Here is a 25,191-nt window from a genome sequence, read left to right as displayed (position 1 = left end):
GGATGTGCCAAAAATCATATTTCTTTCTGCCTGTCTGAAAAGCCTAATGTACATTATTCACTTCATTAGCCAGTAGTAGCTGAACTGAGTTTGTCAATTGAAGGAGACATTCAGAATGTGCAGGGCTTTGATTACAGGATTGAGAAACACTAAACAAGAATGACAGAAAATTGCTGCTGTTAGGAACTTGAATACTAAATGGCTAAGAGTGTGCTCGCACTTACTTTGTAGCTTCAGTTGGCAATTGCTGTTAGTGTGGATCATTTATGTAAGTGTGAAATGCTGCCATCCAAATGCAAACAAGCGGACTGAAAGCACTGAAAAGATGAGTCTCTGATTCCAAACAAACTCTGCTGTAGTTTTGACTACAATATTAATACAACACCGACTAATGACGTCTAAACAAAACAACAGCATTCCATGATTTCACAATATGCGATTATAAAAAGCACAAGTTGTTCAAGCATGCCTGTTTTTCTTTTGTTACAGTGGCTTTGTTGCCTCTTACATCAGAAATGCATCTTCTTGAAGCAGATATTTGTTTGACTGTGTCACTGAGGAATTATTGTTGCTTATTTGACTCCCACATTTTATGAGCGAAGTTCTCAACTGAAAGAGATATCATCACATGTACACATTTACAATCAGCATGTTCAGCCCAGCAAGAAAAATAAATACACACCATAAAAATAAGCACTTTTTAATGTTTTGGATCTTCAGATTGGGTCCTAAAAATTATTTCAGGGAACCAGGGCCAATACAGCAGTCAACATTTGAAGTGGATCAAAATGTTTTCCAAAATTGTCCTAAGACAAGAATTAGAGAATTAAAGAACTTTATTTAAATGTTTTGATCCACTTCAAATGTTGACTACTGCATATGCGTGTGTTTGTGTATGTTTGTGTGTGTGTGTATAAGGGCAGTGCAATATTGAAGTAAAATATGTGGTGGCTTGCTATCATTTACATTGTCATTAGCTGATGCTTTTGTCAAAAGCGACTTACAATGGAGGAGGCATTCAGCGAATTAACAAGAAGAGGCAATACACACAAGAAGTACTAATTATACTATGGAACTGTTAGTTCTCGGGCGATGCGGTGGTGCAGTAGGTAGTGCTGTCGCCTCACAGCAAGAAGGTCGCTGGTTCGAGCCTCGACTGGGTCAGTTGGCGTTTAGTGTGGAGTTTGCATGTTCTCCCCTGTTTTGCATGGGCTTTCTCCGGGTGCTCTGGTTTCCCCCACAGTCCAAAGACATGAGATACAGGTGAATTAGGTAGACTAAATTGTCCGTAGTGTATGAGTGTGAATGAGTGTGTATGGATGTTTCCCAGAGATGGGTTGCGGCTGGAAGGGCATCCGCTGTGTAAAACATGCTGGAAAATGTGGCGGTTCATTCCGCTGTGGCAATCCCATATTTATAAAGGGGACTACGCCCAAAAGAAAATAAATGAATGAAAGAATTGTTAGTTCTCAGAGAATTAAGTGCTAGAGTATTTTTTTTTTTTTATAGAGAGAGAAGAGTGCTTCTACAGGTGGTTTGTCAAGTCTACTCACCTGTGTGAAGCACACTTCATAAACGCACTGTGTTTTTTTCAGATTATTTCAGGGAATAGAATGTATCACTGCAACTTCTGAAGCTGAACAACTGTTGCATAAATCAGACGTTTACTTATTTAAACAAACAAAAACAAATCAAATAAATACTGCTACTACTTAGCTTCACTGGTATAGTTTTATAAACATGTAAACATAAAGAACAATTAGGAAAGCAGAAACACTTAACACAGTGGGGTTACTTTTGCTGTTTTATTGCTTTCCTAACATGGCAGATAAATCGATTCTACAGGATTTCTGCATCCATAAACATGCAATTGTTACAGATTTTCGGACAAAAAACAGCATGCCCATTCTGCTTGATTTGAAAGATGTGCATTGACATTAAACTATGTTTCCTGGTGGGCTGAAAAGTCTTTCAGTGTGTGCTGGTGGCAGGCTCACAAAAATACCCTTGTATTAAATCTCTTGAAATGTACTGTATATTGCGATTTGAAAATTTACAATATATTGAAATTTATTATTCAGCTGTAATATCTATCTACACGTATCGGCCACTTTATTAGGTACACCTTACTAGTACCAGGTTGCACCCACTTTTGCCTTCAGAACTGCTTTAATCCTTTTTGGCATAGATTCAACGAGGTACTGGAAATATTCCTCCGAGATTTTGGTCCATATTGACCTAATCGCATCACGCAGTTGCAGACTTTTCTGCTGCACATCCATGATGCTGTTCTACCACATCTAAAAGGTGCTCTATTGGATTGAGATCTGGAGACTGTGGAAGCCATTTGAGTACAGTGATCTCTTTGTCATGTTCAAGAAACCAGTCTGAGATGATTCGGGCTTTCTGACATGGCACGTTATTCTGCTAGACGTAGCCATCAGAAGATGGGTACACTGTGGTCATAAAGGGATGAACATGGTCAGCAACAACACTCAGGTAGGCTGTGGCGTTGACACGATGCCCTATTGGTAGTACTAATGGGCACAAAGTGTGCCAAGAAAATATTCCCCTCAACATTACACCACCACCAGCCTGAAACATTGATACAAGGCAGGATGAATCCATGCTTTCATATTGTTGACACCAAATTCTGGCCAGGCAACGTTTCTCCAATCTTCTATTGTCCAATTTTGGTGAGCCTGTGTGAATTGTAGCCTCAGTTTCCTGTTCTTAGCTGACAGGAGTTTGTGTCTTCTGCTGCTGTAGCCCATCTGCCTCAAGGTTGGATGTGTTGGGTGTTCAGAGATGCTCTTCTGCATACCTCAGTTGTAACGAGTGATTATTTCAGTTACTGTTGCCTTTCTATCAGCTGCAACCAGTCTGGCCATTCTCCTCTGACCTCTGGCATCAACAAGGCATTTGCACCCACAGAACTGCCACTCACTGGATATTTTCTCTTTTTCAGACCATTCTCTGTAAACCCTAGAGATGGTTGTGCATGAAAATCCCAGTAGATCAGCAGTTTCTGAAATGCTCAGACCAGCCCGTCTGGCACCAACAACCATGCCATGTTCAAAGTCACTTAAATCTTCTTTCTTCCCCATTCTGATGCTCGGTTTGACCTGCAGCAGATCGTCTTGACCATGTCTACATGCCTAAATGCATTGAGTTGCTGCCTTGTGATTGGCTGATTAGAAATTTGCATTAACAAGCAGTTGGACAGGTATACCTAATAAAGTGGCTGGAAAGTATATATATGTGTGTCTGTCTGTCTGTCTGTCTGTCTGTCTGTCTGTCTGTCTGTATGTATGTATGTATGTATGTATATATATATATATATATATATATATATATAGAGAGAGAGAGAGAGAGAGAGAGAGAGAGAGAGAGAGAGAGAGAGAGAGAGAGAGAGAGAGAGAGAGAGAGAGAGATCAGATATTTGTGTGCGTTTACTTGCAGTAAATTCTGACAGTAAAACATGATGGCAGCCAATTGGAAATCTGACAAAGACATGTCACCACAGACATGTGACCATCTGTGACGAAAAAAAACTCAGATACAGTTTTCATGTGAGGTAGCCAGAGGCAGAAGAATGTGCGTGTACGTGTTTTTGAGATGACAAGGAACAGGGCAGTTTTAAGATGACCCAGATAAAGCCCTGCTGATGAGCTCATCCTGTCATTTCACCTTAATGTCACGATTGCTCGCTAACACAAGTGTGTGAAAACAGATATACGGTGTATGTAGACAGTACTCAAACATGCACGCGATCAGTCACTCATGCGCTCCGTGTCACCTCACAGAAATCAAGTCTATAGCGCGGTTGCAGATAAAGATTGAGTGAGAGGACACTTGAAATGAGGTGCCCTTCTGCTCTTCTCTCTTTCATGAGTTGTCATCGGCTAATGCACAGGATCAGAGCCGAGATGACAGGAGAGCGGCTGACACAGAGCTGCACTGAATGGGATGTGGAGAGAGACCATCTCCACCTTGTGTTTATAACACAATATTGCAGCAATCATAATAATAATACAAATATTGGCAATAGAAAGAAGTTGTTCTCCTCTTTGCGAATATACTGTAGATAACTAGTGTATGAAATGGAAATGATGAAATTCTTTTATGTATTATAGGCTCAGCCAGTGGTCTCAATTAGGGCTGCACAATATCGTTTCAGCATCGATAGTGTAAGTTGCGAATATGCAAGAGTCAAAGCACAGAATCTGTAACTTTGAGCTGTGATTATAATTAACCAGGAAACAGTTCAGAATTTAAGCTTGTACAGAATGTCTACAGAAACAAATGTATTTTAAGGTATGCGACTGTGTAAAATTTCAAGCTAATTCAAATCATTTGGCCACAAGAAATTACAATGAAGACTATACAGTGTTTATTACATTTCATTACATGTACATTGTTTGATTACCTTACATTAATACTTTTTACCTTAATACTGTTAGAATATTAAAGTCAGCTTCATTGTCAATTTACCCACATTTAAAGGAAATGCAGAGAATCGAAACTGCGTTACTCTTAGACTCCAAGTGCCTAACATATATTATTTATACAAAAAGTAGAATTTTTCAAAAGAAATTACAATAAATACAATTACACTTAAGGGCACATGGCATAGAGTGCAAACCAGAGTTGTGCAGATACAAAACAGTATATAGTGCCAAAAGCTTTTAAATATAATAGTGACTGTGTCTTAATAATATACAGATATATTATCCTTTATTATGATATCCTCACACCATAAAGCACTGTCTAATTGCATCTGTCATTCAATGTTATTCTATTTAAATCATCTTATGAAATTATGAAATTAAAATGTAAAGAAATACTAAATTAACTTAAAAGAAGCTTTATATGACTGCCTTTTAAAAGATCTGTAGGACTTGTACACTATATTAGAGGGAAAGTCTTCTTAAGTCATGTGATAGCATTGTGTGAGGAACAGACTAATGCTTTTAGAAATTATTTTAACATCTTTTTCAGGATGAACACTTTAATTTAATGAAATATTTATCAAAACTGACAGTAAAGACTTGCAAGCCTACAAAAAAACCCTAAAAGAAATGTTGTTGAAGAATTGCATGATACGACCAAATTCGACATCCAAATATTAAATGACATTTACAAATGGCAGCTATTTTACATTGGAATTATATTTCACTACATTTTGTAATTGGTACATACAGCCTTGGTGAGCACTAGAGAAATCTTTCCGTAAAAATCACGGCAACACTTTAGAACAGAGAGTAGGGCCCACTGGCCAAAGTTGACCCATTGCAACCTTTGTTTTGGCCCACCATCCTATCTGAGAAGAGAGTGAGAATGATGGAGAGGGTTGAGGCAAATGCCTTTAACACGAGGATTGTCATTTCTAATTTGACGTAACATTTTTTTGTTTGTTTGTCTTCTTGCTGAGCTACAAAATAAAAGCTAACTGAAATGAAATGTTTCAGTTAAATGAATCAGATCTTGAAAAATGTAAACACACACAGTACTCATCGTATAGAGTACTATGCAGAACACATCAGCGAGAAAATCAAGGCAAAAACTAGTGGAATTCTGTTCTAAATGAGATTGTTGTTGTTTTTACTATAATAAGTTCATTTAAAAAAGTACAAATATACACTGTATTAGTTAATATAAAGAAGTGTTTTCTAGTCATTGTTAAACATTATTAAATAAATTAGGAAATCACCCAAAGCAACTATATTTACCTTCGGCACACTAGCCTCTATCAAGTTTGGTTTTTGGCCCTTCATAATAAAAAGATAATTGGTCCAGTTGTTCATGTTAGTTAATGTATTTACTGACATTACTTACTGCAAGTATGAATAATACCGTAAAGCATTTAGTAATCATAGTTTAACATAAAATAAAATCCAAAAGTTGTGCTTGTTAACATAAGTTAAACCCCAGTGAGGAAACATGAACTAACATTATTTAACTTAAATAACATTAACTAATGTTAACAAAGTTAAATAAATGCTATAATAAATGCATTATTAATTGTTTGTTCATGTTAATAAACACATTAATTAATGGACTTATTTTAAAGTGTTACCAAAAACATTTTTCACTGCACACTGTAAATGATGACAGAGCATTTTTGAGGGGTGAACTGTGTGGTTAATAAATAAAGCAAATAATGTGTCAATGAAAACGATACAATAATAAAAAGGTTTTAGTGAAGTTTAATTTTAGGAGGTATGGGACTGAAAATCCCAGTAGGTCAACATACTGTAACAATAACAGTTATTTAAAAGCACCCACCAATGATGGTGGATCTTCTTACAGCAGTGCGATTCATATTAAACTGAACTGAATCTGTTTTTATTTTACTGAAACTACACAAGTATTCTGCCTCTACCTTCTGCCTGATATTCTGAATATGTCCCACAAACTACAATGTTTGGCTCTATATTAACGGCCTAGGTGCTAAGTCTAAAGCACATAAGGGTGTGTCTGATTCCACTTTTGCTATGTAAAAATATGCTCTGCACCCAGGTGCATGGTCTAACAGGGTTGTGCTTCTTGAGTAATGGGTAAGCATAACGTGCATTAAACCAATCAGAGATAGAGCTGTAATCGGGCCATAAACATTAGGCCTGATGGGGCCCGAGCCCAACAGAATTCCGCCTGAGCCAAACAGGTACATTTTGATTGACAGCTTTTTAAAAGCCCGAACCTGTTTATAGCCCAACGATATTCAAATGTGCACAGGCACACAGCTCTCTTGCCTTATTTCATGAATGAGTCGTTTATGTTTTAACATAATCTTCTCGTAACAAACGAGCTATAGGCCACTTGGAAGTTGGAACAAAGAAATAAAATAAGTTCTCTGTAACATCGTAACATTTTAGCACTCTAAATAGGCCTAAGTACATACACTTAGCCTTTAAATTGGCTAACACACTAATGAAAAGAAGTCTTTCTTAACAAATTAAAATAAATTCAAAATTATGACGGGTATTTGGCAATAACGAAATTAAGATAAAGACTGTGCAAGATTTGTTTCCCCACATCTCTTCACAATCTGACCTTAAGGCAACGGTGAAGTTGAATAATAAAATAATAGCCTACTGCCAACATTAGCCTGTATACCAGGGGTGGCCAACCCTGTTCTTGGAGAGCCACCTTCCTGCAGATTTGAGTTGCAACCCATACTAAACACACTTGCCTGCAATTATCACGTGGTGTTCTGGTCCTAATTAATTGGTTCAGGTCTGTTTGATATGGGTAGCAACAGAAATCTGCAGGAAGGTGGCTCTCCAGGAACAGAGTTGGCCACCCCTGCTGTATACTGTCTACATTATGATTTTATTGTTTAATTAATATTTATTTATAATTTAAAAACCCTTTACTCACCAAGATTAGGTTACGTGTTTTTGTGGAGGAACATTATTGAATCCACTGGCTTTAGCGTAGTCCTGTGCTCACCGCACAGCAGCACCGAAGACCCTTTCACTGCTGCTGTTACAGGCCGAGATGCATGGTTCTGATCTGGCTAATTTTGCAAGTTTTGGGTAGGATTGTTTGATCTTCTACCAGCCAGGAACATCCATTTAATTTTCCATGACAGCAGTTTTAGTGTAGCGAGTGACCTCGTCTCTTTACCTGTCATCTTGCGCTTTACCGTAATACGCAGTGTATGAGTGACCACCGAAATACCTTAGCGGCTAGAATGACCTTTCCTTCTGAACTGGTGACTGGCTTGACCGCAGTCAAAATTAGCTCTTTTTAACTTCTCCGTCATCATTTGTTTCACCTTTGCACGGATGGATTTTATTGTTGCAACTGCTACTGCGGAAGCCAAGCCCGACCGACCCCATCTAAAATAATAGAAATCAAACCCGAACCCGCCGGGTTCCGTCGGGTTCGGGCAAAGATCTTCAGCTCTAATCAGAGACTCATCTCCCATTTCCTTTAAGAGTCAGTTGCGTTGCGCTATGGCACATTTGCAATTTACATGGTGGACTTTGTAAGTGGAAAAACTAAACACTTTACTTTTATTCTTTACTCCTTTACTTTCATGGATAAGGAAACGGTGTTGTACGTACTCCACTGAAGACATCCATTAGCCTACATATTTAATTTTGATTGTTTAATTGCAAAGATTTGTTTCCAAACTATTTTTCTAATTTTCTAAATTCAGTTTCAATTTTCACCAAATGAATAAATGAACAATAATAACGAAGTGTGGTCAAAAAACTGAAAAACACTTGTATCCTAACATGTACTATTCTTATCCCTCATATGGTAATGCATACTGTACGTTTTCAAAACCCTACAGGTGGACAAATCCAAGCTTTTTTTTTATTAAAAACAAACATAAATATGCATATAATAAAGAATACTGCTAATAATAATAGCATTTTACAAATTGTCATGAATATTTAAGTAGAAAATAATAATTTTTGTAACATTATAATTCTTTATTTTTTTCATATGTAAAGATATCTGTGTATTGCTGTACATCTTGTGTATATTAAGCAATGTGTAAGCATTTGAATGCGCATAGGTGCATAACTAACAGGCTCTGCATCAAGATCCAGCACCTCTGAAATTTGATCCAGCACCTCATTTTAGCGATCCCCCTCCTTAACCACCCACCTAACCCGTCTGTTGTTCATTTTCACTTTCTACTGCAACTCCCCAACCCTCTTCACTTTCGTCCGCGACAACCCTGACCCGCTCATTTTCGTTTGCGTCACCCCTCCGCCATTTACCGCTCCAAGCACCCAACAACACCTCTCCAGCCTCGGGTAACATGCCGGATCCATTACCCCAATCTGTTCCGGGACCTCAAAATTCACAAATTACGCACTGTCCTTAACACACCTCTATTTTAGACTGCCACGCGCATGAGTCCACATAGTAGCACAAATAGATTTGCTATTTAAACAATGTGGTGCAAAATGTGAAAATTATGGTTGGGCTGGTCTGAAAATAGCAACAAATCGTGCCAAACACGTCTTGCGCCGGGTGTATGATAAGGCCAATTATCTTTTTCCTGTTCACCTATGAAAAGCAGCTTTGACTCAATCTACATTGTATAAAATGCTGTAAATGTAAAGGTGACTTGACTTGATACATGGAGCACAGTACTGGCTATTAAAGACTCACCCAGAAATGTAAATTATCACTCTGTTTTTCATGTCAGAGATGTGAAAAGAGTCATTATTTCCATTCGATGCCTCTAGTAGCACAGATATCGCTCTCTTATTCATAGAATACTACACTTCATGCCTAGAAACTCAAGAACTCACTGTACAGCATACTCATACACCAGCTGCTTGGAGGTCAAGTTAACCTACTTGCATGAGGTGCAAGTATGAGATGCATGAGGTGTGTGTGTGAGAGAGAGTGCATTTGTGTAAAACTGTGTCCTATAAATGCAGGAGTATGTGTGTGTGTGTGTGTTTGTCCTAATAAATTTAGGTGTATGTGTGCTCTCCAGAGATATCCTGTCCGCTACGTGGCCATTTATAGCTATAGCCTCTCCAGAGATGGACACAGAATATTTTGGCTTATGAAACGTAAGCTTTGATTCCGTTCATATACAGAGGATTAGTACTGCAGTGCTCTCTCTATGTTCTTTGATTTATTCATTCTCTCATTCTCTGATTGTGTGAGTGTTATGTTGGGGAGGCGTGTGTTGAATGTTTGTTTTTTAATCGCTCATTTATGAGCTTTCTATTTTAGCAATGATTATTCACTGTCAGTGAGTCAGCTTACACACTTTTGAGACGGAGCTTGTTTATAATGTCACTGAAAGGAATAACCTTGGATGCGCCAACATGACAGATGTTGCCTCCTCTAGAGAATGGGAGGTGCCTTTTCACTCATTAATGACTCGAAAGATTTCATGCAGATTTCAATCACTATTGATCTATTAGTAATGCCGACTTCACACGTTTGGGTATATATAATTACTTCTGCTTTCAGAGTTTCTCATATCCTTCCCTGTTCTAATTTGCAGCATTCAGGACAGTGTTTGAAACTTTGCATTGCTCATGGTATTGCCGCTGTAAGACTAATCACATTTGCAAGTCACTTCAGATGAAAACATCTGCTAAATGATTAAAAATAAATGAATTGTGAATGTAATCGCTCCAACAGCGCTTCACAGAGGTCTGAAATAGTTTGCGTTGTTAGTTTGATTCAGACAGTTCACTGGTGCAGTGAAAATCATTTGCACATTGTAATGGGATAAGACACAAAACAAAATGATCTGTGCAAGAGGTGATATTTGCTTGCATTTCAATGCATCAAATAAGACTTGACTTCTGTTGTGTCAATGCAGCAGCTAGTAGATAAAAATGAGTATACAATTCTTGGAGTTTTTTATTTTTTTATTTTGTATATAGTGTAAAATGCAATAAGTTGATCTTACTTAGAAATTTTAAGGCAATCAGTTTCCTCAAATTTTCTAAGTAGTGAATTAATTTTAAGTGAGCACAACTTAAAACCTCTTAATAAAGTAAACTTCAATGCCAATGAGTCAAAATTATTAGTTGTGTTTACTTCTTATTAGTGTTCACATTACTACACTGTAAAATCCAGCAGTCAACTCTATTGAATGAAATTAGTGTATTTAACTCAACATTTACTGAAAGTTAATTCTACTCATTTGTAAAGAGTTTTTAACCCTTTAACTTAAATGTAGTAAGTTCACAGTACTCATATAGATTAGTTTTGAACTCAAATGGCTTGTAGCAATCAGTTTCCCCAAATGGTTTGCGTTGCCTTAACTTATTTGGTTTTACAGTACTCAAATTGCCTCATTTACCCAAACGAATTAAGTTCACACTACTCATTAGGATTTGTTTTTGAACTTAAATGGTTTGTTGCAATCAGTTTCCTTAAATGGTTTGAGTTACCCTAACTTTTTGTGTTTTATAGTGTAGGAAAAAATTAGGAAACCGATTACCTTAAAATGATCAAGTTAGCTGAACTAAAAGATGTAAGTATAGACAAAAACCAATACCTTATTTTTTACTTACTCCCAGGGCTATTTACTGTATATCAAAGTTAATATTTAGCCTCACCATGTTGGTGTTTCGTAACATCTAATTTTTACGAGGTGGGTTGTTAGCCCAATGCTCAACCCCCAACCTGGAGGACCAGGACATAGACACATACACTACGAGCAGTTTAGCACGTCTTTGGACTGTAGGGGAAACCAGAGCACCCGGAGGAAACCCATCCACAGGGAGAACATGCAAACTTCCCTTAGAAATGCCAACTGACCCAGCCGGGGCTCAAACCAGCGACCTTCTTGCTGTGAAGCGACAGTGCTACCCACTGGGCCAACATGCTGCCCAAAAAACCCATACCTACTACCTACTTCTAAAACATTTTACTGTATTATATAGCAGCCATGTAATGCAAAAAAAGAATATAACACTTTATAACAAGTCATTTTCAACCAAGGTTTAATGTATTAATAATAATAAATAAATAAATAAATAACATTTATTAATAGTATGCTTTATTATTCTATAAATAATTTGTTATTTTATAATCATATAAATATTAAGTTTATTATTATTAATTTATTTTTAACATTTGAATATCAAAGAATTGAAAATGCTCTCAGATTTATTATGCTTATGTCTAGTTATGCTTAAGTTTTAATTCTCTATTCATCATCATTTTCTATCATTGACATGCTTTTGGCACATGACCACTCAAAAGTTGTAAACACATATTAATGTTAGTCAAGCTTACTTGAATCTGTTTATTGTAACAACTTAATGTGCTAAAAAGTTGGCATTACTTGTTTAAATATTATAAGGTAAACAAACGTATTCATAACAAGATAAATGCAATTAATTTAATAAGTGAGAACAGCGTTTGTTTTTTACAGTGTAGTGATGCTAGTAAAATCTAGAAAAGCCCTACGGCAAATGGAATAAACTGTTTGTATCCGATATGAAATGCTTTCCTAGTAATAAAATGGTTCTTTATGGGCTGCTATAGATGAGTCCCAGTCAGTCACTTTTTATTTGAAAGGTCAAGAAACTAATATTTCCCCATTTCTTAACCTTTCCATTTATTTCTTCTTGGTCTTTTTTTTTTCCTCACAGCGTTCAAAGATCGCCGTCTACGAGAAGATGTGGTCTTACATGAAATCTGCCGAGCCGTCTGTGTTTGTTAAGACCACCCCCGACGGAGTGGCTCGCGTGCGCAAGTCCAAGGGGAAGTTTGCGTTCCTGCTCGAATCCACGATGAACGAATACATCGAGCAGAGAAAGCCATGCGACACTATGAAGGTGGGAGGGAACCTGGACTCCAAGGGCTACGGTGTGGCCACGCCCAAAGGGTCGGCATTAAGGTGGGTGGAATAATATAACAATTCACTCTTGTTATAGTATTCCACCTACCCTGATTCCACCATCTCTCTCTTTTCTCCGTCTCCTTCATGTTTTGTTTCTCATTCTTCTACCTTCTCTCATTCTCTCTACCTCCAACTGGTTTTCCTCCTTTCTCATTCTTCACTCTGTCTGTCTCTCTTTCTCTTGCGGTACATGATAAGGTAACCGTAATATGTGTGTGTTGTTTAGGTAATGTTACTACCATGTCTCTGATGATAGAAATGTCTCAACTTGTTAAATTACAGTCCATTTTTACAGTGTGATGCCTGTTGCTGTTGATTCCCTACCTTTTTCTTGGTCTTTTTTATCTTCTGTGTCCTTCGCTTTGTGCTGTGATTGCACTTCTGTAATGTTCGTACGGTTGGATTGTTTTTCTTTCTTTATTTTTTCTCTGCATCGACGCTGTTCTGCCTGCTGCCACGCATGTCATGCCATCGGCTGTTTTCTTTTTCTTTGCAAACGGACTCTCCCTGCATCATTTCCACCAGTCACCAGCACTTAGCAACATTTCTCTTTCTCTCACTTCTTTCTGTTTCTCTCTGTCCACTCGACACCACATGCACCTCACTTGCACACACGCTTCTATCTGTAACCCAGTAGCCGACGCAATTAACCAATCGACCAGTCCAACCAATCAAGCGTTCTAACCATTTAACCCTAACCCCTAACAAGCGAGCAACTACCAGTTGCTTCAATCTCATCATTAGATTTCTCACGAAACCTGTTCCTTTTCTTACGAGCTATGTGTTTATCGTTTGAAGAAGTGCTGTAAACCTGGCGGTGTTAAAGCTGAATGAGCAGGGCCTGCTGGACAAGCTGAAAAATAAATGGTGGTACGACAAGGGAGAGTGCGGCAGCGGGGGAGGGGACTCGAAGGTCAGCCTCAATCTCACCCAAACAACCATTTCCTAGCTTCGAGTAATCGGCAAGGCTGTGACCTCTGACCCCCGGCAACAGTACCGTGACCCTCAGGGGTGGCCATGAGCAAACCGAGCCTAATGACCCTAGGACATTAGCACCAGTTGTTGTCAGCGCTGCTAATGTAGTGTTTTTTTGGAGCTTACGTAATAAGGCAAACGGCGATCAGATGCGCGACCCTTTACTTGGCTAATGGAGGAATGGAAGCAGAGGAGGAGAGGAATAAAGACTCCGGTGGGTGGATGTGTGGAGCGAGGTCAGGGTAACTGAGCGCAGCTTATTAGGACGTTTAGGCTCTTGCGAAAGTGCCTCGCGGGTTTGTTTGTGTGGAAAAACAAACAGCTTGTTCTAGGTGGAATAAGCTAGGCCCTCTCTGGCTCTTCTCTGATCTGTAGCATCAGATCATCACAAAATGTACTGTGTTTTGTGTTTACCAGGGTTTCAGGATATAATGGGCTGTAAAAGGTAGAAAAAATAAAAGATCTACAGGGAACTAATAGCACAAATGAAGCTAAAGCTGTGCTGAAAAATACAGTTCGTGCCTGTTAGAAAGGGCTGAGCCTACTTTATATTTACTATTATGTTTAAGGGGTAGTTAACCCAGAAATGAAGATTTTCTGATCATTTTCTATACTTATGGGATTCTGTACTATACACATAACATATTTTTTTTTATTAAACATAATGCAAAAGCTTTTGTACATACATATTTTTCCTTTACCAAGGAAGCTAACAGGTTGAAGAACATGAGTGTGTAATGATGTAAATTGTAATTTCTGGATAAACTGTAGTGTTGAACCTGTAGTTTATATAGTATAAATATTTGGAAACGACCAAGGCATACATACCTATACTGTATGTATGAATGTATATATACAATTTCTGTTTAACAGAGATTTTTTTCAACACATTTCTAAACATAATAATAGCTCATTTCTAATAACTGATTAATTTTATCTTTGCCATGATGACAGTACATAATATTTTACTGGATATTTTTATTACACTTCTATACAGCTTAAAGTGACATTTAAAGGCTTAATTAGGTTAATTAGATTAACTAGGCAGGATAGGGTAATTAGACAAGTTATTGTTTAATGATGGTTTGTTCTGTTGGCTATCGAAAAAATATAGCTTAAAGAGGATAATAACTTTGACCTTAAAACACTTTATAAAAAATTTTAAACTGTTTCTATTTTAGCCAAATTAAAACTAATAAGACCATCCCCAGAGAAGAAAATATTATCAAATACAATGTGGAAACTTCCTTGCTCTGTTAAACCTAATTTGGGAAATATTTAAAAAAGAAAAAAAAATTCAAAGGTGGTTACACTGGCCTTACGATTCGGTTCGGTTACGATTATCATGTCATTGCTTCGGTTTGATCCGATATCACAGTGCATTGACGATGCTTTCCATACACAATTGTATTTTTTACTTCACAGCACAAGAATTCTTGTATTAAAATAATAATTTATAAATACGTTTTCTGTTTATTAGTAATACATTATTGTCCTTTAATCCATGCAGTCAGATATATGGACTGATATATGGACTTTTTTAATGCATCAAACAAAACTCAAGTACATGCACAGAACAACATGAGCCTTTAAAGCAAATAAACAGTCGTAAATATTATCTTGCTTGCTTTTTGAGCGTTGTCGAGTGAGTTCTTCCACCCCTATAATTGGTCACACACTCAACAGAAAAGGCTGCAATTGGCTCTATACCTCTGGCACTGTTCACCGATGAGTAACACTGATTAACGGCAGCGGTGATCACAGTTAATCCATAATAGGTGGAGAAAACTCGTTCTGCAGACATGCTCTTGTCTGGATCCACAAGTCACGCTGTAACAGCTGAGAGGAGAGGAGATGTGTGCAAAGTTTCTGTGTTTTCTAAGTAGTTGGGGCGTTTTAATTACTCACGTTTGCATCCCTCGCCATAGTAAGCTTCCGCAAAATAGCCCATATGAGATAAATGACGTCGTTACGTAATAATCGGTATAGGTATACTAAGAGGATACCTAATTGCCCTGGTCTGCATCACGGTGCACCGAGGAAACAATTAATTTTGACACCTTTGTTATATATATAACATTTAAACATCTTTAAGAAAGATACATAAAGATATTTAGAGGACATAAATGTCTTTCAAAGAAAAATGCTATATAATAAGTTTACCAATTATACAAATTTTATTATTCTTACTGACAGGTTTCTTTAAAAACATCAGTTCCCAAAACTAAGAATTTATTAATTTTGTGTTTTAACATTTTTAATTCAATTCGTTTACCACTGTACTACTCTGTGTTAAAAAAATTCCATTCACAAAATCTAAGCACATTTTATGGGGTTGGCAAAGCTCTATTGCTCACACATACAAATTTCTCTGTACAGAAAATAAAACTCCATAAGGGTTAAAGACCAATTATAATGAATTTGTTTTGTTCCATATTAATGCTGTATATTCGCACCATAGTCAGCGGTGATGGCTAATTACTGGATTAAGCTCAACTCTAGTTTATTTTGGAAGATTATTGGCTCAGCACGCCTTCATAGCTTTACAGTTTTATTGCCAATTAGGGTTAATACACAACAGACCAATTAGATCACAGTTTAGCGATTTAAAAATAGCTGTAGCATTATCAGTGATGTTTTGATGTTTTCAGTTTTTGTCCGCAAAACGTTTCAGTTGTCCTTCATTAATGCAAAGTATTTACAAATGCAAGGATTTGTGTTGATATAGTCCAAATTATATGCCTGTGGCGTTTCTAAATACTTGGCAAGGATCCTATTCTGAGAGTTGTTTAGTGTGTCAAATTGTCGGTAGTGGAAATAGAGAAGTGTGAAGACTTGGAGGAGAAGTGTAATATCTGCATATCTCCAATCGTTTTTTTAAAGACTGCATCTTTGGTCTTTAGCCAACTCCCTGCTACAAGTATGCAAATCCCTTCGGAGCCGCCAGCTCTCTCAAGATTATTCCCTAAATTGGCGTGTAACCCATGGAAAAGCTCATAGCTCCCTTGTTGATAGGATTAAAGAAAAATATACGACCACTGGGGCAGACAGTCCTGAAGGGCCTAAAACATCACAGGAAAACGTGAGAATTCTAATTAAACACTCCTAGAAATCAGCGTTGGAGAAAGATCTGGTGCCGTACGGAAGATTTACAAAACGCACACATTCGTCTGCACATGAATGCACAGACAATCACACACACAAACACGAATTCATTATACACACACTTATGGCCACTTTTCTTTAGCCCCCGTGCCTGCAGAATGGTCACCCTGTGTTCAGCCTATCATCAGGGCAAGGCAGCCCCGCTTAGACCTGATTGGTCTTCAAGAGCAAGTTCACTGCAGTGATTGGCTATCGCTCATGAGTCTCTAAACTCTGAGATCAAAATGGCTGCCTAGTCCACACATTGATAAGTTGAGCATGCTGGGTGGAGGGTGTCTAGTCTGTTATGACATCACAACTGCATGTTTCTCATTTATTGACCTGAGTCTGATCCAAAATGCATGAATGGAGTAATTCAGCAAACCCTGCAAGTATACCATGTTATTAAAGCATTGATCTTCACAGAAAACAAACAAATCGTTGATTAAAGTAAAAGTGAAAATCCACCACAGCATAATGGATGTGGTTGTAAACCTAGGAATGCATGAATAAGTGAGTTGTATTTAGCTGTTGCTCAACATGGGCTCCGTTCTTCGTACGTGGATTACTCAATTAGCTGGAATTGGTTATTGATGATTTGATATGGGATTCAGGATAGTTTTGCTTTTCACAACACATCTTGTTGAGAGTTGTTGTCATAGCAACAGGTCTGGAAGCTCAAACCTGCTCATTTTATATTAACAGGATTAGATTGAGTCATTTTAAGCAAAGGTAATATTGAAAGCATGTGCCAAAAGTAAAAAAAAAATAATATATATATATATATATATATATATATATATATATATATATATATATATATATATATATATATATATATATAAACTTATGAAATCTGAACTCTGAAATAAAAGTACAAAAACTGTCAAACTGTCCTTTACCTATATCAAAATGCTTTTTTGATGCAAAATTAATTTTAACAGTCAGTTATTCCTTACGCGATTAAGAAACTTGAATAGGCGACTATAATAAAAAAAAATTTGCTCTAAATATAAAACTAAATAAATTGCTAAATACTCTTGACACATGAATGTGAAAAGCCTGCAGCACAAAAAATGTGGAAAGGTATTGCGTGTCATATTTAACAAACCGTTTACTGCTAATTTTATGTAATTTTGCTCATATGGATGATTAAATATTAATCAGATGATGTCATTACGCTGCTGTGTTGTCAGCCAATCGTTGCATTTCTGATCATGATTTCGAGGATCGATAGATCTGTGCTTCACAACAAACGCAGCGATCTCAGTTCAGGGGCTCTATTTTAATGATCTAGGCACAAAGTCTAAAGCACATGGCGCAAAACCATTAAGGGAGTGTCCGAATCCACTTTTGCTATTTTAAGGACGGAAAACGTCCTGGCGCATGGTCTAACAGGAAGCAAGTTGTCGTGAATAAACTGAAAAAAGCCCCCCAATATGAAAGCATGGAGGCAGTGGTTTTATATTTATGCAGAAAGTAACACTTTTTGTAACATTTTAATCCTTTAATTCTTTTTCATTTGTAAAGATATTTGCATATTGCTGTACATAATGTGTGTATAAAGCAATGTGTAATGCAGAGTTCAGACTGCATGATTTTAGCCCTAATTTTTACTCGCCGACAAGTTTTGCGAAATCGCCGACAAATGTCTGAAATCACAGGCAAATCGGTGCTCGTTCACGCGAGTAACAGTCACACAATGTGAACTATCAAAGACGCAATATGAGAGAATCGCCGATGAGTCGCCGATGCCTGTGATTTATTTGCGATGCTAAATATCTTGAGCTGTCGGCAATTCAAGTCAATCCGTGTGAAATTTGTTTTGACTGAAAATAACATCAGCGATCATTTACAGCCAATGAGAGCACAGCATTCACTAGACTAGTGTGTGTGTGTACCTGCAGGCCAGCGGGAGGCTGGGAAAGAAGTTAAAAGTACCCCTTTTCAGTTTATTTTGACCCAAGAAATGGAAGAAAAACTAGTTATAGTTTGGCAGCAGCACTCGTGTCTGTTTGATGTGTCATGTGAGCAATATCACAACCAGGTCAAAAAAGAAAGTTGAGGAAAAATTGGTAATTCCCTTCAAACCCAGGTGAGCAAATACATTGTCTACCCCATCAAAGGCTTCTTTTTTCGTTATGTAGTTAATAACAAAAGATTTCCTACTTGTTTTTGGTTGAGAGACATAGTTTGGACTAAGTTGTCAGCGATTCTTCCTATTGTAAAGTCATGCAATGTGAAAGCCCCTGTCGCCGATCCATCTTGCAGTGTACACAAAGCAGCATCAAAACGAGATAGTCATGCAGTGTGAAAACAACTGTGACACGAATACTTTGAAAATCAAGCAGTCTGATCTCGGCATAAGTTTTCAGCTGGTCTATTGACAGTCTATTTTAGTTCCTCAAAATATCAACACGCCAGCAATGCACCTTAACACACCTCTTTTCTAGACCAAAACACCCATGAGTCCACAAAGTAGCGCAAATTGATTTGCTATTTAAACAACATGGCGGAAAATGGGAAAAATAAACTTGCGCTGGTCTGAAAATAGCAAAATGTCTGGACAAATGCGTCATGTGCCTTATTATGCCGGGTGTATGATAGGGCCCCAGATCATCCAGACATTTTAATCTGATTCGCGAACTTGTTTGAAGAACCAAGTTAGCCCAAGATCAGTTATCAAGATTAAAGGATCCAGTATCTGTCAAATCATCTTAGATCATTTAAGCAAGGTACGAAGAACGAACCCCAGGAGTCACTGAAACAGGTTTTCTAATCTCAAACCTGCACAGTAAATAAATATCTTGTTAGTACTTAATTTGAGGCGTTTTTCAGTTTACGTTTGTTCAATTGCATTATGCATCTCTGTTATAACAACTTTTGATGTTGAAAATGCAACACTGCATCAAAATGACATTTGTAGAGGTTTAAAGCAGCATTTGGTAAATTACAGCAGAAAACCCAGGTAATAAGCTGTCAGTAATAATTCAGTTATTTTCTGAATTTATTCTAGGAGTGCATAAACAGGATTAGACTACAGCAGCCATGACAACTTTAGTAATAGGTAATTTAAGGTGACTCGTTTGGATAAAAATTAGGTCAATTGTGGATTTTCACTTTCATAAAAAAAAAAAAAAAAATAGAAGAAATCTCATTCTTTCAATTGTGTTATTTACCATTCAAAGCCTGAAGCTGGCTGGTGTTACGGTGGTAAGTATGGTATATTTGCTTTGCTGGATTACAACTCTCATCATTTAGCAGAAGGAAAATAAAGTGAGTTTCCCAGCAGTCCTGCTGATGGCATACTAACATCTTACAAACCGAAATAATGCCCAATACCCTGTGAGCAAATGATTATCTGCAAAAAAAAAAAAAAAAAAAAAAAAAAAAAAATATATATATATATATATATATATATATATATATATATATATATATATATATATATATATATATATATAAAATGATTACTTATGCTGCAAATATCTCCAAAGCAAAGCAGTATTAATGTTCCCCTTCTTACTAATGTGCCAACCTCCATTAAGGCCTGGCATTTTTAAGACGTTTGTAAGATGTTCGGCTTCAGCCCTCACCCACCACAGACCGGTTCCCCTTCTGACTGCTGGGTCCTGTTTGTCTGTTAGTCAAGTAAGGGTTTTTCTTTTCTCCTGATGGATCCGGCTTGCTGAATACTGGGTTGGAAAAGTTGCATTCACACACTCACCACAATTCCAATAACGAAGCTCATCTGCCCAATGCTCTTTGTAATTATGCTCTGTTTGGCTGTGTGACCATGGTTACTCTCTCTGCCTCTGTTGGAACAGTGAGTGCCGATTACTCAAAGCGATAACAGTAGGTAGCACTGCCAGGTCAAAGGTCGAAGGTAACACTGAGGCTAGCCCTGCCTGCATTCCCTCTCTCTCTCTCCATCTCTCCCTCACTTATTCTCTCGCTGTCTACAATATCAACAGCACAAGGCCAGGTGTCCTACAGTATCGCTTTGGTTAACAGATATTCGGTAGGTTAAAGTTTTAATAACATAAAATAACATAATGGTGCCATGTTATTTATGTTATTTCCCCTCGTGAAGAACTCCTGTAAACCTTGCAGTGTTGAAACTCAGTGAACAAGGCATCTTAGACAAGCTGAAAAACAAGTGGTGGTACGATAAGGGTGAATGTGGGACCAAAGACTCTGGGAGTAAGGTTAGTCTGCTCACTCATCTTACAGTACTTCCAACAAACATATCCATATACCACAAACATCATAACGAGTTTCCTGTGGCTGGATTCACTTTCTTTTGGCCGCTTTTCATCCTATTTACATGCGCACAGGCCATTATGCATCACGTAGTCAGAAAATCACAACCTTTAGCATTAATGAGACAACACAACAGATGCACCCACTCACACAGAAGGAGATGTGACATGTTAACAAAGCACTTACAAGTGTTCATAATTCATTATTTTAATGATGTAGTCATTACTCTAAGTGTTACATAAACGTATCTTGTAGTAAGCATTCATAACAGTGATTTAGCAATTATTTCATTAGACTTTTTTTTTTTTTCCTCTTCTGCTGCTGTGACATGGCCTCGTTCTCGATATCGCTGTTGTGTTTACCGATTCGGGTTTAAAGCTTCTCCAGGCAACGTTTGTAATCATTAGAATGATCCTTTTAAGGAAGCACAGTCACTCACAAGGTATTTCAAATTGGCTAAATGCAGTGATGCATTTGCTCATAAAGCTAATTAAGGGGGCAAGTAGGAGTCTGAAAGCAATATGCTATATGAAGACAGATAAAATCGTGTCATTATGTATAGCTGGGACAAATCCTTCACTAGAAATAGAATAGTCACAACATTTTAGGGTTCACAGATTAAACTTAAAACATAGTTTTTTTTCTGAGGGAAATCAATGTATAATATATGTTTTGAACCCACCAAAAACGACATGACAAACAGCATTTCCCCAAGCTAAAGAAGCAAGTAATATTATTTAAAGGGCACCTATTTTACCCCTTATACAAGATGTAAGATTAGCCTTTGTTGTCTCCATTTATTATAGATATTGATTTTACAGTCTTTATTACAAACACTCTCTGTTTACAAACGTTTAAAACTTCATATAGAGTTGGAACAAATATTTTAATCCCAGTTTATTTGCAAAACAAATGTTCTGTATACATGTGCATACATGATATTATAGAAACATGGTGCCTGTCAATTATTTGAGTGGGCGGGGAAAACCGCACTCCTACGTCACGTTGCGGTGGGTCTCAAAATCACTGGGATTTGGGTCCTATTTTAACATCAGGAAATTTAAACAAAAGAGACTTGTTGGGTTTTTATCACAATATGACAGTGGACAACAGGGGCATAGTGGGGGATATGTCCCCCTCTCTTTTAGAGACAGAGCATTTAGAAACAGGTGATTAATAATCATATGAACATAAACTTTTGGATCTCATACAGCTGCCACCCCAATTTTAAAATGTCCACTATTCATACAGACAGTTCTGTCCAAACAGCTTACAAAAGTTGATTTTCATCATAGGTGCCCTTTAACATTGTGCTAACGTAGTGTCATCCGCACAATTATTAAACACCATAATGATAAAACACATAATACTAAAATAATATAATAAGCATTATTTTAGCAACAGAAATGACATGGAACACTTGTGTATGTAACTCATGAGGAAAAAAAACATCAAATGTTAGGCGTCACGCAGGGATTGGTGATTTACATGTTGTCACCATATTGATAATTATGCTCAAACTTTGCTACAATTACTTTCACTCATAAAAATAAATGTGCCAGTATTTTAGTGTAAAATTACATTACATTATATTTTTCTTGGAGCAGTTTTTTTGTTTATTTGACCATTTAAAAAAATCACAATAGTTTTTACTGTATGGAACCTTTTCACTATTTCAGGTTTCTCAGTAGTGGAAGGCGTCATGGTTGGGTAAACTTTTAGCACAGTGAATGGGAGAGTACAACTAAAAAAAAATTTTACAATCTGATTTGCTGAAATAATAATAGAAAAGCAGCAAGGTGGTGTCATCAAGACTTTCAGAAAAAAAAGAACAAAAAATTGGAGACTAATGACAGCAGCCAGAGGAGAGAATAACATCACATTTACTCTCAGCCCCATCAACGCTGCATTAGAAACACATCGCATAAGCGCTATTTCATTTTTTGTAACTTGATGCAAAGATGATATGACACATTCATAAATGCATATAAGATTTAAGATTAGGACGTTAAATGCGTCATAACAGTCTTGTGAAAAGGGTCCATTAGTAATTTTAGTTTAATTCCAATCCTGATTAGGTAGTTCATAAAACCCAAAGTAGCACACTGTACAGTTTCAGGAGTGACAACCGCATTTGAATACCCTAAATATGAGAATAGTACCCTCAATAATTTCAGGAGTGGCAACTGCATTCCAATACCCTAAATATGTAAATAATACCCTAAATAAATGTGAATTCCCCAAATATTTTTTCTGTTTGTACATTGCAAAACTGGTTCCAGAAACAGAAAGGATTGAGAGAGTGGTATTGATGGTTATGTTCTTATTTGCTTTTTTTTCAACTAAGAACTAGCAAAAGTAATTAAGACATACATTTCTCCCTGATTGTAATTTAATTTTATTTATTATTTTTTGCAGCACTGATTGAACAACTAGTCCAATTTGCTTTTATGCACACTGCAAAGATTAGTAAATGTAATTGTCACTATAGGCATAAGATTCTGCCCGTATGATAACCTTTGATAAAAATACGGTTTCATGATATTGTAATTACTGCTCTACAATATAATCTTTTTTAATGTCTGGGTAAAAAACTAAAACTTTTTTCTTCTTTGAACACAAAATATGTTATTTTGCAAAACATTTATAATATTTTGGAGCAGTAAACATTCCAGGCTAAACAATTAAAAAAAAATTAGTTTCACAGATTACTTTACAACAGCATCTTCGATAACCTTTCTGCTGGAGGTACCGTTGTCCTAAAAACTAAAAGAAATGTAGCCTAAATAAAAAATCGTACACATACCTTAGCAATGGTATAGCAGAAATTTTTGTGGTTTTAAAACTGACTTCACGCGGTATACCTTGAAAACGGTTATTGTCACTACCTAGTTACTAGTTAATTTATTTGTAGAATGCACTGTCACTACTGTAAATTATTGAGCTGTTGTGTGTACAAAACAGGATTAGCACTACAAGGTGAAGTGGCAAGCTCCAGTGTGTATGTAGCCTTTTCCCCCTATTAGCCAGTGGCTTCGGTTTAATAGAGACCACATGCAGGAGAGCGTGTTTGCCTGGAGACTCTAGTTAATGAGCATAAAATGCAATTGTTTTATTACAATTCTCTATGCAATCCAGTCTGATAAGGAAGTTAATTAACTCTGAAAACACGTCCCATATGCATAAGAGCAGCAAATCTGCTTTACCGTAGACTGTATGGGCCTGTTACCATGGCAACCGTATTGGAAAACAGGTTTCTGGCTTTGCATTCAAAAGAGTAACGCTACACTCGCAGTCCTGTGTTGCTGTGGCGTCCTTTCACAGGCTTCCAGTGAAGACAGACTGCGCTTGTGTGTGTCTGTGTGCTGTGTGTCTATGTGTCTCTGTCTGAGTGTGTGTGTGTTGGTAGACAGTCAGGCTGGTGGTCACAGCAGCAGAACCGAGTCCTGTTGAGGCTTGTCTGTGTTTTGAGGTGTGGCGTTGGTCGCATGCAGGTGTCTGTTAATGAGTTTTGAAGGCTGTGAAGCTTGCAGAAGTAGTTCAGAGAGGGGAATTGCCATAGTAACATCAATATTCTTCCCCCTCCTTCTCCTCTTCACCACTTCCTCTGTTAAGATGGCAGACCGAAGAAGCCAGAGGATCCGACTGTAGCTCTGATGGCAGCTTTTTTTGTCATGTTATCTGTACTGGCTCAACTCCACCTCTAGAGGGGGCAACAGGCTCAGAGCTGGCTCTTCATCTGTGTGTGTGCGCGTGTGCTTATGTGTGTATGTGAGCGCGCATGTCTGTGTGTGTGTTATCTAGCAGGGCAGTGTTTCACTGTCTCTCTGGCCAGTAGAGAGGAGAGAGGGAATAACGTCTTCCTTTCTTGAGCTGCCTGAGCTTTTAATCCCTTAACTTTAACCTTTGACCTCTGGGCACACCTCGAAATGATTTGATGCCCTTTTTTTAATACCCCTCTCAAGTACCCCTTTTTATTTAGCTCATCTTCTTTCCCTCAAAGCAAGTTGCGTGCAGTGTGTGATGGGGCTTGCACAGCTAGTCACTTCTACTAGGCAAAAAGTAGTCGAGTATACTCACGGTTTACATTATTTATACCATTCAGCATCAGCAGTCAGTGCTTTTTCCGTCTGCATTAGTGGAGGGTTTTGCGAGTGCAGATAAAGTCTGCTTGGCTGAATCAGATAAGAAAATGCAAAAAAAATCAAATTAAAAAATGGTTATGTCTCAGCTGTTTAAGGTTTCTGTCAGCCTTTGAGTGCCACTTAATTTAAAGGGGTGGTCCACTATGATATCATATTTGAAACTCTCTATGCGGACGCTTTCCTGCCTTCTACATCTCGAATAATGAACTCACAAATGATTTGTGAACGTTTCATATTACTTACACATGCTTATTCCAAATATATGTGAAAGACACTTGTCAGATTTTACTTTAAAGAGCAGGCGTG

At 37.4% G+C, this 25,191-nt stretch overlaps 1 protein-coding gene across 8 annotated transcripts in view; it reads left to right on the top strand.

Moving 5' to 3' along the window:
- gria3a (glutamate receptor, ionotropic, AMPA 3a) overlaps positions 1 to 25,191 on the top strand; it is a 76,862-nt gene that overhangs the window by 46,042 nt on the left and 5,629 nt on the right. For 2 of the 8 annotated variants that reach the window (XM_005165096.5, NM_198339.1), the window contains 2 exon segments: positions 12,108 to 12,355; positions 20,571 to 20,685. In XM_005165096.5, coding sequence (XP_005165153.1) covers positions 12,108 to 12,355; positions 20,571 to 20,685 — 363 coding nt within the window. 8 annotated transcript variants of the gene reach the window in all.

Source organism: Danio rerio, chromosome 5 (assembly GCF_049306965.1).
Source record: "Danio rerio strain Tuebingen ecotype United States chromosome 5, GRCz12tu, whole genome shotgun sequence".
Classification (NCBI taxonomy): Eukaryota; Metazoa; Chordata; class Actinopteri; order Cypriniformes; family Danionidae; genus Danio; species Danio rerio.
The sequence above is the reverse complement of the archived record's forward strand: the minus strand, read 5'-3'. Positions and strand labels throughout refer to the sequence as shown.